Source organism: Echeneis naucrates, chromosome 6 (assembly GCF_900963305.1).
Source record: "Echeneis naucrates chromosome 6, fEcheNa1.1, whole genome shotgun sequence".
NCBI classification, from domain to species: Eukaryota; Metazoa; Chordata; class Actinopteri; order Carangiformes; family Echeneidae; genus Echeneis; species Echeneis naucrates.
This window is the reverse complement of record NC_042516.1, coordinates 12,226,060-12,244,087: the sequence shown is the minus strand read 5'-3', so window position 1 is coordinate 12,244,087 and position 18,028 is coordinate 12,226,060. Positions and strand designations below refer to the sequence as shown.

General features: G+C 41.2%; 3 protein-coding genes across 8 annotated transcripts in view; 2 read left to right on the top strand and 1 right to left on the bottom strand.

The window, feature by feature from the left end:
- The window catches only part of LOC115044404 (carboxypeptidase Q), a 21,215-nt gene extending 13,420 nt beyond the window's left edge, over positions 1–7,795 (top strand). For 3 of the 4 annotated variants that reach the window (XM_029503363.1, XM_029503362.1, XM_029503360.1), the window contains exon 11: positions 4,236–7,795. In XM_029503363.1, the coding sequence (XP_029359223.1) occupies positions 4,236–4,396 (161 nt within the window). In that variant the 3' untranslated portion in view covers positions 4,397–7,795. The remainder of the gene's footprint in view (positions 1–4,235) is intronic. The other variant, XM_029503361.1, reaches the window with a different exon arrangement.
- On the bottom strand, positions 5,998–9,285 carry dscc1 (DNA replication and sister chromatid cohesion 1). 2 transcript variants are annotated; one of them, XM_029503372.1, is made up of 9 exons: positions 8,965–9,285; positions 8,548–8,716; positions 8,304–8,444; positions 8,056–8,146; positions 7,845–7,983; positions 7,607–7,659; positions 7,331–7,485; positions 6,592–6,740; positions 5,998–6,425 (listed from the first exon to the last, which is right to left on the bottom strand). In XM_029503372.1, the coding sequence occupies exons 1-9, from the start codon at positions 9,132–9,134 to the stop codon at positions 6,314–6,316; spliced, it is 1,179 nt and encodes a 392-aa protein (XP_029359232.1). In that variant the 5' UTR covers positions 9,135–9,285; the 3' UTR covers positions 5,998–6,313. The 2 variants fall into 2 exon arrangements, with proteins under 2 accessions (XP_029359232.1, XP_029359231.1); XM_029503371.1 differs by having other exon boundaries at positions 8,310–8,444.
- Positions 7,811–18,028, top strand: mrpl13 (mitochondrial ribosomal protein L13). Of its 2 annotated transcripts, XM_029503374.1 has the most exons (8): positions 7,811–8,016; positions 8,132–9,632; positions 10,236–10,359; positions 11,065–11,158; positions 11,515–11,575; positions 12,860–12,946; positions 14,184–14,305; positions 17,588–18,027. In XM_029503374.1, the coding sequence occupies exons 2-8, from the start codon at positions 9,606–9,608 to the stop codon at positions 17,610–17,612; spliced, it is 540 nt and encodes a 179-aa protein (XP_029359234.1). In that variant the 5' UTR covers positions 7,811–8,016; positions 8,132–9,605; the 3' UTR covers positions 17,613–18,027. The 2 variants fall into 2 exon arrangements, with proteins under 2 accessions (XP_029359234.1, XP_029359233.1); XM_029503373.1 differs by lacking the exon at positions 7,811–8,016 and having other exon boundaries at positions 9,606–9,632; positions 17,588–18,028.

The window sequence follows — 18,028 nt, the reverse complement described above, 5'->3', positions numbered from 1 at the left end:
CGATCTTTTCTCTGGGGGATCAGTCTGAGATGCAACATGTTTGACAGCAGGCAAAATATGATGAATGCTGCCACCTGACCCCTTAACAGAAATAAAGGAAGCAGCAATAATCCATCAGACAAAATATAATTTAGAACAACAAAGTCTGAGACTGCGTATAGCTGTTTGTCCAACATTTTTGCCAGCAACTAATTTCTATTTTCTTCTTTCTTTAAAAAAGAAAAATGTTTATTTTACTTACCCTTCTTTAATTAGATGGAAATCAATTTAGATGAGATATTCTACAGGATTTTTTTTCCTGTTAACAAACCAGTGTTTTAGTATTTTCTGTTAACTTTATTTATTTATTATGTGTTAACCAGTCAGGATATGAAAATTTGCTATATCTGAAAAGGAGTGTGTGTGCATAACAGCACGGTTTTAGAGACTTTGAGGTCTAATCCTGGTTTAGGAATCGCCACCTGTTCAGCCATCAAGGACACAAGGGCCTTTGCAGACACATCAATGTGTTATCAATCCACATTTCTGTAGACTTTGCCTGGCCCATTACCAAACAGTTGTTAAAGATGAGTTGTTAATTAATCGGCATCAAATGAATGAACCTGAACACTACGAATGAAAAGACGTTTCCGTGCATAATTTATAGTTGAACATTGGTTTGGCTCTCCGTGGTATGAACAAGTAGGTCCCTGATTCATCATTGCCAGAATGTGTGGTTATCTCTGTTTTAAACATTTTTAAATATCATTCAGCATTACTTTGCTTATAGATTGCATTGTATGCAACATATTTTGGCATGGTCAAAGTTATTCTGTATGCCATAAATGTTGTGCCATTTTTTTTTTTTATTTTGAGCCCTTTTTGTTCCCTCTCACATCCAGTCCTTTAACAGACAATGCAAACAAAGTGTGAGAGTGATGTGCGTGTTGTCTAGTTCATGGATTTTGGAGGGGGAGTTGAAATAAGACCCAGTCTCCGGAGCAGAAGGTGGCGGTATTGTATTAACAGCTGGTTGTTAACCAGAGAAGAAAGGGGGGAAAAAATTAACTGAGTCTTCAACCCTTTTATATACTCTATGGTTCACCCCGACCGGCTCTATACAGTCTATTGTGTGCTCATCTTCACTTGGTTTCCCGCAACAGAAAGGCTGCACTGTTTTGTCTGGTGTGAACGGGCTCATGGTGAAACTCACCGGTGAACCCAAAGAGCAGATGTTGTCACTCCGCACAATGCTGCTGCTTTGGGGAAACATCAAATAATGTTTTTACTCACAGATTGTGGATTGGACGTCGGGCCCAACAGTGTGGGGACTGAAGTGTCCTTGATCACTAGTCTCTTTGAGAAACCTGCATTGTATTGTGCCTGATTGAGGAAGCAGTCGACGCTGAAATGAGCCGAGCAGACGGTCAGATTGGGGCTGAAATGTTCGGGGACTTCAGAGAAAATGAACTTGAGCCACTGGTCTCTAATTCTGCCATCCTTGGGAAGAGTGTGCAACGATAAATTGGCTCCCTGACATCCCGCGATCGTGCAGCGCCTCCGCGACATTGTCCGGTGTGTAGCTCGGCTAGCTGGAGATGACGGATGGTGTTTCTTATTGATGAAGTTCACACACACACACACACACACACACACACACACACTATAAAAAATAAAAAAGGGACAGCTATTTCCCACAGTGTGTACGGGCTGGGGTCTGATGTTGCAGGTGGGGGCGGAGACTGTCCGTATGACGTCACATCCGGTCGGAGGTCTTGATGTCTGTTTCTAAACGTGGAGTTTTGCGTTTATATATATACTTCCGGGGGGATTTTTAGAGACATAAGAGCGGTATTGTTGGGGGCAGTGATTAGCTTCAACTGACAGCAAGGTGTTTATCTGTTTGTCTGCACCTACCTGGGCTTCCACTGCCTACCTTATTATTTAACCATCTACCTCCGGCCTTGCCCTAAGTGACCCGTTGTGTTTATGTGATTGTGAATTGTGTATGCATGTCCTGTGACAGACTGGACATCTGTCTGGTCTGCCCTTACAAAGCTGTCCGGGGGGGCCCAGGCTTCCCCTGTATGAGAGTTATCATTTATTTTCACAATAAATCCATTCATAAGTGTCACAAACACAAGGTGCAGGACCATTTTGGTCACGGATTCAGACTTTTCTCTGATAAACCTTAAATCTTCTTAAATGGGGGTCTATGGCCTAACTTGTTCCACGTAAGGCTTAGTTTAAATAAGAAAACACTGTTGTACAGCATGTAGACCGGTCGTATAGCCACTAAAGACAAAAAAATGAACTTTTCTTAGCCACCATTGTTGTGTTTTTGATATTGTGAGCAAACATGTGCAGCTCCACAATGCACAACATGTGTTTCCTCGGCTGCCCAGTCTTTATGGGGCCGTACTCACCGCCTCGGAGCTGGGGGCCGGGTCCCGGATGGTGGGGACGGATCCTTTCTTCAGTATTAATTTAGAAACTACCCCAGCATCATACTGCCTCTGGTTGGGAACACACTCTGGAGCAAAATGCGCCGTACACACCAGAAAGGACTTCCTGCAGACCTGTTGCTGCACCTCTCCAAACACAAACTCTGCCCACTTGTCCGCAGTGCCTTTCTCTTTGGGCAGGCTGTGCAGAGATTTGTTCAACGCTCTGCAGCCTCGGACGATGCACTTCTCATGACTGGCCTTAAGCGACATGACTTCTTCCTCTGGCCTGGCTCCAGACCAGCCAGCACCGAGGGCTTCTGGGAAATTTTAGCTGGACGGCTATAGGTCGCCCGGTTGCGACGTAGGAACTGGATCTGATGCTTACTGGCCCTTTAAATCTGGAGGATGACCTCAGTCTTCAACAGATTTTACTTTACGCGCTTCTTTCCAAAAACAGAGTCGGCCGTGTGGTTGATGAGATGCTGTCCATTTCCAGCTCTGCTTAGCTGGAGAAGCTCTCCTGTGGAAAGTGCGCCATCTCTGTCTGTCTGTCTGTCTGTCTGCCGGGAAAGAGAGCGGGTCCTGCGGGAGAGGCGGACCGTGGCACCGCACTCAGGGAAAGCTAGGCCAAACACAAAGTAACTTCAACTTGTTGTGTGCTTTGTGGATTGGTGGCTGATCATTTTGGCGTTACTGCTATCTGTTGGACTGCAGTGTGGACAGGTCCGCTGACCACTTTACCTGGTGTCACATGAGCTTCAGAGGAGTAGAAGGACCTCTGGCTCACATGGCCAAATCATTCCTTGTAACTTGTGCAGATGTTACATGCTGTCTATGACGGAGCACTGAGATTCATCAGTGACTGGAAACACGCCTCTCAGATCAACTGGTCGTCATCATCCACAGTCTTTTACACTGGGATCATTTGGACTGTGGCCAACACATTTATCCTCCTGTATATCACACAGACAGAGCAGTCATAGCTTCCGCTCCCAGACCTTTATCACCTTCAGCCAGGCATTTTCTTATTCTGTCCCTTCAACCTGGATCATTCTTCAGCAGGTTCTGAAGCTTGACAGCTTCATACCACTAGGAGATTTTAAAATAATTTTAAGTGCCCTGGGAAAGCCATCTTTTGAAACGTGTCCCTGATTTTAGTGTATTTTGCTTCCACTTGGCAGTTTATTCATGAATGTGTCTGTAAACCATTGTTCATTGTCCAAAACAGGCCTCTCTTGAGAATGAGATCCAATCCCTCAGTGAGATTACCTTCATGAATAAAGATTAAATGGGAAAAAAGGGGCTTTTTTGAACGGAGGAGTAGTTAAAGGATAACTTGCCAATCAATTTGTGGTCTTATGCAAATGTGATGTACATTTCTTGTAGTGCAGCTTGACACAGGTTTTATTTTATTATTTTTTTATATCACCAAAGCAAAACACATACATATATAGTCTGAAGAGGGAGTTGATGAACAGTGAAATTGAAAGCTACCCACAACAAGAGGTGAAAGATGTAATGTTCCTCCTTGATGCTGTTACCACTTTTGTGTTTTTAGGCCTTAGTTACTGTTAACATTGTAGGATTGCTATGACCAAGAAATTTAATTACCTCTTATATTGTATATTTGTGTTTACTTGCACAGAAATTTCTTGAAATGATGGTGTTTCTTTTCAGATATGAAATTTATTGACCTGGAGTCCCACGTTGTTTAAGTAGCTGAGTCTTATGCATGTCAATTTGAGTATACAGTGTTTTGTTTAGTTTTTTTTTTCCCCCCATCAATCTTCCTCCCTGTCTCACATCCAGGTGCCAGTCTTCATGTGGCAGACAGTCGGTACTTTTGGTTCCACCACAGTGAGGGTGATACCATGACAGTTCAGGACCCTCAAGACATGAACCTTTGCTCAGCGTTGTGGGCCGTTGTTGCCTATGTCGTGGCTGACCTGCAGGACATGTTGCCAAGGTAGCCAGGTAGGACAGGAAGGGAGGAACTGAAAGCTTTCAACTGCTGCTGGAAGACATTTGACCTTTTAATGTCGTATTGTATTTACAAATTGAATGTAAATTAAATTTGGATTTTAAAAGACCAGACCAAAAATTGCTGCCTTGTCTTTACCTTGTTTGTGGTATAAATCAGCATTGTAAATGAATTACAGCTGATCCAGATTCAAGTTCAGATGCACTTCACAGCATGAGTAAATTAAATGTACACACGAGAAATTATAAAAAAAAAATAAAAAATTATAATACAATTCTGAAGATCTGCTTTACTGTAGCTCAGGACAATTCCTGTCATGCAAAGGGAAAAACTTGTCTTTGAAAGCTCTTAAACATATGACATTAGCTACGTCATTAAAGAATTGCAGTTGTAATTCACAGAATTAATGTCAGATCAACATAATAATGTTTCATACTAAGAAACTATTGCCGTTTTGTGATATCATCAATAAAGTGTGCTTTTAATGCTTTACACAGTTATTCCCATCTGCTCATGTAATGTTTGGCTTTCGGTTTTGGCAATTGTGCTTTTCTGTGGTAAAAGAAAGAAGAAGAGGATGAAGACAAATGAGGCACACACACACTTATGTTCTGGTTTCCAAAGAAAGGAGGAAAGATGAAATGAAGAAACAGGAGGGATCACAATAGGTGAAGAAATCATTAGGGTAGGAAACAAAAGAAGAGATCATGCAGAGTAATAGTGTAAGTAGAAAGAGTTCATTTTGTGGGCTCAACATAGACAGCACTGAAGATAAAAAAACACACAATCACAGCTGGGATCCTTTGACCCCAACAACTGATAAGTCAGTACTCCCTATGAGTGATACCAGGTTTAGTCAGTTAGCCCCTACGGACAAAGTCATTTAGAAAAGACAGATATTTGTGTGTGTAGGTGTGTGCCTGTCGAAACACAATGTCTGCTTAGCTCTTTCTCATGGGACTAACTCTGATTCACACAGACAGTTGTGTTAGTAAAGGAAAACACAGGGAGTCACAGACATCACAACTAATGGGACCCTTAAGAAAATTAAACACTGACACCAGAGAGGCGTTGTCTGCCAGTTTGAAATCATACTTTAATATACTTTTGCTTGTGAGGCATTTTTGATGAACATTTTCTACTTTCTGAGATTACTTGACCTTTTTAAATTTGTTATAGCAGCTGTAATGAAGCTGTGACGTTCTGATGTTTCAACTGTACTCAGCTAAAAATGCAGCCCACATACTCTGAGTCATCTGCTCCACTTGAGTTCAGCTTCCTCATTTAGTCTTGATAGTTTTAGAACTTGTAATGAAAGAAAATTGATTCCACATCAAAGATCTGAACCAGATTTGCATGCCAAACTTAGTAATTTATAGTCATGTTATTTCATATTACCTTTCATTTGAAGGTAGCGAAAATAATGGAAACTATGATTTTGTTCATAAAATACTTCATCAGTTATCAAAATACCTGATAGGTCTTCTCTTGATTAATGGATTTATCACCTAAATACCTAAATCCATGTGTCACTGAGTCTTAGATTCTTTCAGGTGAAACCCTTAACCTTTAATGTAAAATCAAACATTTGTATGATTTGAATTGTGATTCTGTGAAGCTCTTGTTCTGTGTTACAAATAATTGTCATTTGAGCACACTTAACCTGGGTTTTTCATGGTTTTTCATGACAGGACACCACCTTGTGGACAAACGTCATCACAGCACTTGCACTGCATGAGTGACTAAGTAAAAAACAATGTGACAACAAATTATTTAATTATCAACATGTAGCATTTTTACAGACAAAATAATAACTGAGATAACAGCAAGAGAGTTCAGCTTCACTGACAAAAACAACTGGGTTGGAAAAAGTTGTGATCACACTTAATAGTGTATATTTAATGCATCATGTAGCCACAGGTCTTCTGGAGTTGAAGACCTTGATCCCATTTTGCATTGAAGATCGAGCGTATTTTGTCAGCAGTGCTCCAGTGGTCTGCTTCTCTGCACACAGGTCTCTGGTTGAGGGAAAAAATAAAAAGTTAAACTTTCTGTTTTTTAACAAATCATCTCTCAACTGGAATTAAAAAAAAAAACAAACAAACAAAAAAAAACCCCTGATAATTCACATTATGTGTTTTCAGTAAAGATTCTGATCATTTCTTTGGGATAAATAACACCAACTGTATGTATGGCGTAATGTCCTCCTCTGTCCATTTCTCTCTCAGTGTGAAGAGCTGGTTGAAGCGCTCCACTGTACCCTCTGGGAGATCTTCCACCCGCAGCAGGCAGATGGTCTCTGGTCGGGACATGCGGTCCACCAGGGCAACACTCTGCAATATTTACAGTGCTATTAATCTCAAGACAATAAGTAGGACAAAGACATGAAGCAGGACACTCCTTTGTGACTCTGACACAACATCATGATTAGTCTCAGAACTCCAGTATGCTTCACGTTGGTTCAGTCATCAAGATTAAGAGGAAGTGTGTTGATTTTAATTGATTCCTGATTCCAAGATGTATAGGGGCTTTATCTGCATCATTTAATAACCTAATTTTACCCTCATAATAAGAAAGATAGACTGTGACCTTTGTCACTTTGGGGATTTGTTTTACCAGCTGCTCTCCTTGTGCCTTTTTTTAAATACACCCAGACACAGTATCAAGCAGTATTTCTAAGAACATTGCTAAGATGATTGGCTTAGTAGTGCAGGTTGAAGCAACTCTTTCACTTGTGCCGAAAAGTAATATCTTTTCTTCATCAAAGATTCTTTGATTTGTACAGAAAATATTACAAAAATTAGGTAAATAATTTAGAATTCTTTACCAGAATGTACATTTACTGTGATTAAAGGAAAAATTAAAACTCTGCCGTCCTGCTTCTATTCCGATACTACAGAGAATAAGACAGGACCAGACTGACCTTCAGCTGGTCCATTCTTGTGCTCATGCCCTCTGGGACACTCTGTTGCCAGACCTCCTGAAACTCCCTCAGGTTGAACTTGACAGCGTTTTGCAGCAGCATTAATGCTAAGGCCCGACAAACTTTGTCCTCATCCAGTGAATAAAACACTTCATCTGTATAGATGACGGAAGACGAGATTTCAGTACAGTAGGAACCTGATGGGTCAAGATTCTCAAACCAATAATAATTTAAAAAAAAAATCTTCTGGTCTGCCAATTAATTAATTAATTTTACCATTTTCAGTGTAACGTTTTCCATAGCAGTTCAAACAGTGCTCGATCATCTCTCTGTGAATAAGAACACAAACATTTTTATTGGAACCTGGATAAATAACTGTATGTTATTTGGATTTTTTAAAGTCTGAACCCAGTTAAAAATCTAGCAAAGTTCCTTAATCGTAAAGTTCAAACTGTCCATATTTTCCTGTGCAGATCTCAACTGGAGAGCTTGACGAGCCTTAGTGTCAACTCACTTGGGTTCCAATGGGGATAACTCCTCCAGACTGGTTTGAAGAGGAACCTTGTTGACGGACCATGACTCAGAATCCACCAGCTGAGTCACATGAGCAAGCAGCTTCATCTCATAGTCAAAGTCCAGTACACGCCAATATCCTGGAAAAAAAGAGAGAACTCTGCAAAAATCTGGTAGGCTAAAGAACATTCATGTTAAATCCAACACTTTACCATCAATCTGACAGGCATGGATGGTTTCTAAGTGGGTCTTTATTTCTTCTTCACTAGCCTGTATCCTCTCCAACAGATCCTGCATTTTGTACTAGCAAAAGAAGAGCAGAAAGGGGTGGACTTAGGAAAAGCTGCAACATTCAAGAGCAACAATCACCTAACAAAGATGGGTGCTAGCGAAAGAGCCAATATATCTGTATGCTTAGTGCTACAGGATATTGTGTTTAATGACTTCACTTAAGAACAGCCTTTACTCTGTTCTCTGTGACCTCCGTCTGTCCTCCTAACGCAGGCCCTTCATAGGGATTCTCCATTAAAAGCTTGGTCAGTTTCTTCAGTTTAGGACGCCCTTTCCTCAGCTCCCAGTAGCTGTTGCAAAATCCCCAGATCTACAACAAAAGGAGGATACTGTTAGTTATTGAATGTCATCGTTTCAATCGTCTGTGTGATTGTTACATTACATGCTGCTACATCTGTGCATCATTTGTGTACCTGAGTGTGCACCACTTCAGAACCGTCCTGGCTGTCACCCAGTTGGTCTGGTGTTCTGCATCCTGGAACAATCAGCAGCAGGTTGGAGGTGTCGGCTATTTTAAGATCGTAGGTCTTGTCACCACTACAGAGCACTGCATGTTCATCTTTATCTCCCCGAATCACGAGACTGGAAAAGTTATTGAATGTTATTGTTAGTTACATTAGCACATGGCACTATTATGATGAGTTGATTACACAAAATAAACATATTTTCTTAAGCCGTTTAAACATTTACTATTTCTTCGTTTGATGACATTAAATTAATTCTCATTTGGGTTTTGGACTCCTGACACATAAGGGCTTTGACCATTATCATGACAATAACAGACCTACAGTATGAAAACAAAAGGGGACAGCGGTGATTCCTTATGTCACCTTTGGCCTGCCTCTATGTGTTTGCAGAGTGTGTCATCCAGCTCCATCAGGCAATAATCTGCAGACGAAACGTTTTCGCCAAAGGTCAGACAGTGGATTGTTTTCTGCAGATCCTCCTCTTTCAGTTTGGCGATCTGCAGCGTGGCCTGCACCTCGTCCAGACTCCTCATGTCGAGCTCAGACGGAAGATCCAAACGACGGCTATGTCGAGCAAACTATTTTAGGTGTTCAGAAACGACCTGTTTTATGGTCAAACCTTCACTAAACACCGAACTCGTGTTATCGCCGCCGACGGTGACTGTCAAATTTACCCGCGCTCTGTCTATCGTGAAGGAAGTTAAATTTGGCGCGACGTCAAAATAGGACCGAGTAGAAACAACTGCGCGGTTGACTCTTAAATAAATATATAAAATACTTAAATCAAAGATTTATGTCAAGAATTGTTAGTGAGTTACCAATGAGTCACATATTTGTGCCACTATGTGTCTGTATGTTATGGTATACAAACTATATGTAGAAAAAAGCTTTAACATTGAGGAACAAAGTCTACAATCTTGTTTCTCCCGATTACAGTTAGTCAACGGACCGTCACTCACGTTGAGGGTCAAATGTTTTGATGATGTGCTAACATTGCCGTCGAAATGTCAAGTTTCTCCAGATCTGCCCAGGTAATTTTTATACACAACACAACGTGTTTTCTTATTTCACACTAAAGAATGACTGTATTGTGTATTTATGTCAGTCAAGTTGATAGCCGTACCGTTAGCAAGCCGAGCTAGCCGCTCCGTGCGGGAGGAAATATATAAGCAGAAGATAGTGACGGTGAGCAGCAGGGCCATCCTCACGAAGGTCTAGGAGTTTTTATATATGTATATATATAAGTATAGGTCCGTTTCGTGTATAATATTCCCACGAAGTCAAATTGTGCCAATTCATTCATTCATTCATTTCCAAAACATTGTTGACAGTCGACAGCAACACTAACGTGCTAATGCTAAAGCTGGAGTGGAAGTGACACAGGAGTCAGATATTAGATACAGAATACATTTAGAAGATAAACAAAACGCAGCAGAGATGTCAGGCTGTAACTAAAACTACAGTAGTAAATATAGATAATTGTCTCAAGGTTTATTTGTTCCAGATTTATATTAAGGTGTACAGCAACATAAAACAAATGAAAAATGGCAGATGTACTGTCGTGAGAAAAGGCCTGGACGGGCTTTGTGTCTGTCAGTTTATTTATCCCAGTCTCTCCTCCTCTCTGCTTTCAGCAATGGGCCACCTTCGCCCGCTCTTGGTTTTTAATCGATGCCAGGATGCAGCCTCCAGGGAAGATCGCCAGCATGTGCTCTGTGAGATTACAGGGCAAACACAAACCTATCTACCACGCACTCAGTAAGAAGGAGCCTCCCACTGTCCCATCTCATCTCATGTCCCATTATCTGCGACAGAACCTCATTATTTCAACCATTTACATTCTGTATTATTATACACAAGAGCACCCCGACAGCTGTTCCTGAACACAGAATGAAGTTATACAGTCGATAGTGCCTTTTGAAGCCAAACTAAGCCAGTAATACGCCAGTGGCACGTTTTTGAGTGGAGAAAATCTCTTTATTTGCTGAACCTGTCCGCAGCAGCACATCGCTCTTTTGTACCAGTGCTCCCTGCTGTTTCGTACGGAGCCCCTAAAGTCTAAGTTATTATCTTGTGCGCACAAGATAATCATCTTGAGGGAACAAAATATTAACTTGTGCGCACAAGATAAAAAAAAAAAAAATACCGCCTTCTGGGACTTTAGGGGCTCCATAGCTTTCTAAACTGGCAGTACACTGCTCTGAATCTCCTGCAGACAATGCACTGACTATAGACAAGGACCTCACTATGCCCGAGGTAAAATAACCCAAACTATCACTTGAAGATCGTCATGGCAAGAAAGGACCACAAGATGGAGATAGAGCATAAACATTTGAAACCCCTGTTCTTCCTTCCTCACTTTACCCTTCATGGGGTATTAGTTGTTGGTCTTGGTCTGATCATTGGTACTTCAGTCTTTGTATTCATAATCGTCTAACAACATTAACCCCCTCATCTTCACAGGTGACTGTGGAGACCATGTTGTAGTAATAAATTCCAAACAAATTGCTTTCTCTGGGAACAAATGGGAACAGAAAGTCTATTCATCACACACAGGGTAAGTGCTCTCTAAAACCACGCAGCACTTTTTTCATGTTGATGTTTCTAGTTTTGTTCATCATAGAATTTAAAAACAAAGCATGTCTCAGTACGCTCTTGTTAAAATTACTAGGGCCCATGGGAGTCCACCCACTATCCCAAAGCTGATGAATTCATCGCCCAATTTCTACAACAATATTTAATTTGTTTAGAGGTGCACAGAAAAAGCTAATCTATCCAAATGAATTGTATTAAGCATAAATTTTATCTTCTCTTGTGTTTGGTGAAATATACAAAAAGCGAAGAAGAGTAAGGCTGATATTAAAACTCTGCAGCCTCAGTTTGTCAGTTATTTAACTTGCCTTTATTCCAAAGGTATCCAGGTGGCTTCAAACAAGTCACCGCTGCCCAACTGCACCACAAAGACCCAAAAGCTGTGAGTGTTGTCACACAGTATTTTCTTCTTACCTATAAACGTGTCTGTGAGTCTCAAACATGCCCCCATACCTTGCACAGAGGATTTCTGTTACATTGTACGAATGATTTTAATCCACATTCTTGGAGATTAGTATAATTTCTGTCCGCCACATGCTGTGCAGAGCAAGTTTTATGTGGATTGACATTTATCCCTTCCTTCATATGTACAATTTGTGCACGTCAATGTTTAGTGCTGAGTCCATGGATTAAAGAGCAGTGGATTTAGGCTGGTGATTGTAAAACGCGTATGAGAATGCCAGTTCAGTTCCTGGGGTTTCAGTTGTGTTACATATTCATGGTTTCACAGTTACATTTGAATAGAGCAGCAGCCTCAGCTGCAAAGCACACAACAGACCTAGTTGTTTAAACAATCTTACATCAGTTCCTTCACCAACGTGGTTTATTTTTCAGTATATTCCACTTCCAGAAAATACTATGCAAACAATGTGTAATAATCTACAGAAGATATTGAGGCATAAGATGTAAACATAAACATATCTTTTACTTTTTTAAGAAAAGACTCTTTGAAGTTGAATGGTCCAGAAAGTATCAAGAACTAACACGATGGATTAATATCTGAGTGATCCTTTCTCAGCTGGATCCTGTGAAATGCATTTAGTTTAATTAGTTGCACGTTTAATTTGAATAGCAACATTTACAGGTCAGTGAAGCTGATGTTGTCCATTAACAGCAGGACTGTAGCAAATCATTTAACATGCCAATAGCAGTTTGGGCCTATACATGTGGTTTGTTTAGGCTAATAAATATACTAAACATTTACTCTCTTCATTTGAGAACCATTAAAAGTAGGTGAATTACCTTTATTGGTTCTAATCTGTACGTTATAAAAGCAGGAGACGTGTTCTCTGCATTTGGCTCTGTGCAGGTGTAAGTTCAGCTGCTGACCACAGACGTGTGTCCTGATGGCGGCTGGTTAAAATGAGATTTGGAGAGAGAAGAGCGAGGATTAGAACTGGACAGATGAATGATTTGTCAGTCCTGCCTCTGTCCAGCATCTCTTTCCAAAATATCTATCCAATATCCAGTCCAGTAACTCTTTCCAAATTGAATTCACATTTTAGCATCCAGACTCATATTTAGAAACAAAGTCTGTTTTTGGGCGGTAAATGTAAGAAGAAATGTGGAAAGAAGGATGCAAGGCTGCTTTTAGAAGCTGACTTTTTTTTCCATGAGAAACAGTAAGTTGACTTTTCAACCTTTGCAATGTGCTGCTTTTCACCAGATCGTCAGGTTAGCAGTTTATGGCATGCTGCCGAAGAACCTACACCGGCGCACAATGATGCAGCGATTGCACATCTTCCCTGATGACGTAAGTCCTATTTATCCTTATTTTTTTTCGAGCTGATGAGATATCAGTTAATTAATATAAAATGAATGTGTAGTTCAGTGTAATCGAGCATTTAAACGGAGGAGGGTCTGATTCTGATAAACCAACTGTGCACTCACTTAGCTCAGCACCTAATGGCAGACACTTAATGACCAGCTCATGAACATAGAGGAGAATTTAGAAGCATAAGAGCCAGATTAAAAACAAGAAACGCAGATGAAAGGAGAGTGAATATTGGACTCGGGTACATTGGCTGGGCAGTAATGGGACCCCAAATGAATGTTAATGTTTCTTTGTTTCTGCTGGATGTGTAAATAAGTAAGTGTTTGTTGTGAAGTGGTCAGAAATGTGGATTAGAAGCCAAACATAAATCGATCGTCACGTTTAATTTTGGCTGTCAAACTGTCCCCTCCCACTGAGAAAACGTGTATGGCGTCATTCTTATGGTGGACGGTGGTCTAAGCAGCACAGAGGCAACACCTTTGCTGCTGTGGAGCATTCAATTTTGATTATTTTAAAATTGCACTGGTGAAATTCAGCAACATCACACATCACAGCTTCTCAAATGGATTGAAACCAAAAAAAAGTACTGGACAGGTTGTTAATGGACCCGGGCGTCGTGCCCAAAAACGCACTAGATTTTATCCACGTGGGAGCATATTAATTCCATGTGTATGTGACTAGAGCAGAAAGTCAGATGATGGAGTTTGTGGTACATTGTCTGGTCTCAGGATTTAGAGGTGAGGAAAGTCGGATACCTGTCTTTTATTTTGTCCCGGTCTTGTCTTGACGTTTCGATTGAAGTTGTGCACTGTGCATCCTTAATCACAGCAAGATGGACCTCCTGAACCTCATGAATGTCTGCAGTCCCATCAGCTATTCAGATCAGTGCAGAGAGGGAGAAGCTGCTGCAGAATTATTTCGTTTCTGTTCCCTAAATTTGTCTTTTACTCAAAAGTATTTGCCCATTCCTTAATTAATCTGTAGACACACTCCCACTTCTGATGAATATGAAAGAGGGTGACTGTCTGTCAACCTCAGACAGTGATAGTTTCCACTTTGAGCCTTTGAGTAGGATATCTGAGCTGCCCCTGTCGTGTTCAATTCTCAATTTTTTTTTTCAGTTCCTATTCTCATCCCATTTCTTTCCCCCTCCTCTTTAATACACCTAAATTATTTGACCCACCTAAACCATTCTCCTTTGTCCAACCCTCACCAGGAGCTGCCAGAGGACATTCGAGCCAACCTGACGGAGGAGCTGCCTCAGCCCAGAGAAGTCCCCAGGAAACTCAGCGAGTACACACAGGAGGAGATAGACGCCTTCCCCTGGCTGTGGACACCGTAAGTAGAAACATGAAGAAACGGACACCCTATGCACAGTGAATGTGTCGTTGACACACCAGGCACACAGAAAGCACCTGGATTAACAGGATCAGTGACTCGTTCTCTCTGTTGCTGCTGGCCTTTAAAAGACATTTCGCCGTGTGTGCACACGTGCATGTGTGCAGTAGGTTTGTTAAAATACCAAAGGAATTATGGCTTTTGTTGTCACTGTCATGAAAACGTCACGACGTTCACAAGATGACCTCGAGGGCAGCACAGCGGCATAGCGGTTAGCACTGTTACCCCACAATAAGACGTTTGTGGGTTCGATTCTCGTTTCTGTGCTGAGTTTGCATGTTCTCCCCGTGACTGCGCGGGGTTCCTCCCATCGGTTGGTTGGTGTGAGTAGTTGTTGTTGTTGTTCTCTGTCTGTCTCTGTGCTGGTATTGGCTCCAGCAGCCCCTCGACCCGGAAATGGATGAGTGGTAGAAGATGAATGTGTGAATGAATGAATGAATGAACGAACGAACAAGGTGACAACAGACATTTCGTTCCCTGCTCATAAAACGCTAAGCAGTCTTTGTCTTGTACTAATGAGGAGCAACCAAAAGAGGGTGATGTTGACCTGAGGACCATGTCAGCATTCAGTCCCTGCCGTCAGGTGGCCTGAGGTGTCCTCCTGCGATTGTTTGGAATATGCTGGCTGTATCTGTAAAACGTCAGACTTTCACATACTTACAAGTATGTGATACAAGATTAAAAATCCACAGACGATCTTTTAGTACCAACAAAGTGACATTTTCATTTGGCTCACTTCTTTTCCTCAGCTGCGCTCACTTGGCCTGTTGGCTGTAGAGGAGTCGCAGTGTTAATTAGCCAGTGTGGTGAAAGCTGTGTGTCAGTGAATATGGGGGTTCACACTCATGACACTGATTCACTCGAGACCTTGTCAGTAGTGCAACACATTGTTTTCATCGCCTCACTAAGCAACACATGCATGAACAGATCCAATTCAAACAGCTGCCAACCACCTTTTTGTGGCCAGTTTGACTCTGACACTTTCCCTTTGGGCAGGAAAAAATAAGATGTAAGTAAGAACACATGTGGCTGTGGTGTGAGTGCTTGTTGCCAACAAAGACCTGTCAGTGTGTGACATGATACACAGAACAACAACTGACTGTTGGACAGGCAGCCGCTTGATTCATGGGAACTGACGTCCTCAGCTTAAATTCACTTTGGTAGTTCAGTCACAGGAGCAACTTGAGGTCAGCTCTAATGCATGACTGTATGCCATCTGTCCCCAGGTTTTATTTACTGCATATTTAGGGTTGTTTTTGCTCGTGGTTTGCTGCTGGACCATCTAGAAAAGCTCTATAAATGACGGCCATTGTTGATTTTGTGAGCAGCAAACATCAGAGGCCACTCAGCTGCTCTGTAGATGTTATATTGTTTGAAGTAAACCATGTATGTCCAAGTTTTCCGTTTTTGCCCAGCTGCTGAGCCAAACCTTTGAATATAATTGGTATAATGTCGCCAGCACATGTAGGGAGAGTCAACTGCTTTCCTCCTATCCCGGCCGTTCAGACATACAAGGTTCCTCTGTGAGCTGTGAGACAGGGCATCTGTTATTTGGCATAATCATATTCATGACTTTTCTGAGTGCAGTATTTTCTGCTTGGAGATTAGACTGACATTGTGACCTGAGCTTTGATGCCATGATAAAGTCATTTCCTTGCATTTCTCGGATTTACTGAGCCCGTTCTCCACTCCAGCTGCTTCACCTGGTCAGGGTCACAACTCCGAGGTGCTGATTGTTGGTGAACACTGAGGACGGTCTGCAGACGTTGATGTGGATGAGCTGACAGTTGATTAGTTGCACATAGCTACACTAACCCAGTCTGGTATCAGCACCTCTCTGAGGGGTTACAATTTGTTTTTGTGGAAATAGTTTGAGATTCTGCTTTAGCCTGACCTCCTTGATCTAAATGGGTGAATTAATGCAGGATTCTTGTATTGGACTGAATTAATTACCTCTGTGTCCCCTCCACATTGTATTGGTTTTCATTTCTTCTTAGTACAATGAAGGTTAATGGAAATTTATGTTGTGTCCTGACAGCACGGTAGAAGTAAGATTTTGTCGAAAATCAACAGCAACGGGTCCTTCTGGATTGATTTGACAGTCCAGGCAGACATGAAAAGTTTGCATCAGAACTAGCCTTAGCTGAAGAAACAGTCCTTTTTAAGGTTGGGCTCTCAGTTGCTGTGGAGAAATGAGGCCATTGTTTCTTTGAGTACTGTTGAATTTCTCTAATATAACTTTTATGCTTTCAGCCCCGCAAACAAAATTCAACACATCTCCACTGAATAAAAGTTGAAACAGATATTTCAGACTGAATATCTAGTTGAAGAACACCAAATCAGTATGTTCAGATACCACAAGAGGCGAGTTGATGTGCTGCTCTCATTTGGGTGGATTAATCCTTTAAACAGACAGTTTGATTATGATCCTGACATCACTTCGCTGTGGTTCACCTCCACCTGGTACTAGAAACACATTTGAAACAAACCACCCACGTTTGGCCTGACCAACTTGATGTAATATAACTGAATTCAGTTATGTGAAAGCATCAAATTCAAATGGTGGGCTCTGATCAAAAACTGGAGTTTGTGTACAGATGTGTACAAGGTGTTTGGCATCGTTGGAGTGTGTGTGTACAGTGATAAATGAGCCGCTTCTAATTGTTTACTAATCCAATCTCACCAGACAATCAGTGTGTGTGTTCAGACCTTTCACTGCGTGGCCTTGGCCTGGTTAATATTTCTTCACTCGAATTCATTTTAGTAATCAATATTTATATGTATATATAAACATCTCTGTATGTGGCAGGGGGATGATTTTATTTTATTTAACACAGTTAATAATCTCTCTGAAAGTCTGAGGTAAAAGATAATTATTGGGTATACAATAATACCCACACACTCACAAACAAGTGCTGCGACAACACAAATATACTGCTCTAGTTGATAGTAGAGCTAATACACTTAATATTTTTTCTACTTTTCTATCAAAACCAATACTGCATGTTCTGATAGTATCTGTCTGCTCCAGTTTCTGTGAGAAATTAAAGGGGAGAAACACAAAAAGGATGCTGTGCCCCGTCTCATTTTGAAAGGAAAAATGATAAGATCTGTCTGGTTTCGCATCTTTCACTTTCTCTCCATGTTTTTGCTCATATCACTTCTTTTCCCAGACTTTAAAGCCTCTCCATACTAATGTGCTGTCTTGTGTTTTCTCCACAGACCTGAAGACTACAAGATGAAATGAAGGCTCTTTGACATGAGGGGATTTTCATATTCAGGCTGCACTGAAAGCAACTTTTTCCTCCATTTTATTTGTAGTTATGAGACATGAAGCAAAGTATTGGAAAGGTCAATGGTCAGATGTTTCATAGGATTCAAAAACTGATTTTCTCTGTCCAGATGAAATATTAGACAAGGCCAGATTGCATGCTTCTGTGTAAATCCAGACGCCAGCACAGGCATTAAAGTTTGACTGGACTTTATGAACAAAGCCTGAACTCTTAAGACGCCAGCAGCATCATGGACACAAACTCTGCCCCTCTCTGTTGTTATGGGCTTGATACAACCACAGCAGACCTGAATCATCCCAGACCAATTAGAGAGTTCCCCTGGTAGTTCATCTGAATTGTAAACTAGACTAATAAACAATTTAATTAACCT

Coding starts and splice junctions, on each gene's coding strand:
- dscc1 (XM_029503372.1), bottom strand. CDS start 9,134: ATGAGGAGTCTGGACGAGGTGCAGGCCACGCTGCAGATCGCCAAACTG. Junction 8,717..8,964: donor CACATAGAGGCAGGCCAAAG/GTGACATAAGGA, acceptor TAACTTTTCCAG/TCTCGTGATTCGGGGAGATA. Junction 7,984..8,055: donor CCATGCCTGTCAGATTGATG/GTAAAGTGTTGG, acceptor CTTTTTTTCCAG/GATATTGGCGTGTACTGGAC.
- mrpl13 (XM_029503373.1), top strand. CDS start 9,606: ATGTCAAGTTTCTCCAGATCTGCCCAG. Junction 11,159..11,514: donor GTCTATTCATCACACACAGG/GTAAGTGCTCTC, acceptor TTTATTCCAAAG/GTATCCAGGTGGCTTCAAAC. Junction 12,947..14,183: donor TGCACATCTTCCCTGATGAC/GTAAGTCCTATT, acceptor AACCCTCACCAG/GAGCTGCCAGAGGACATTCG.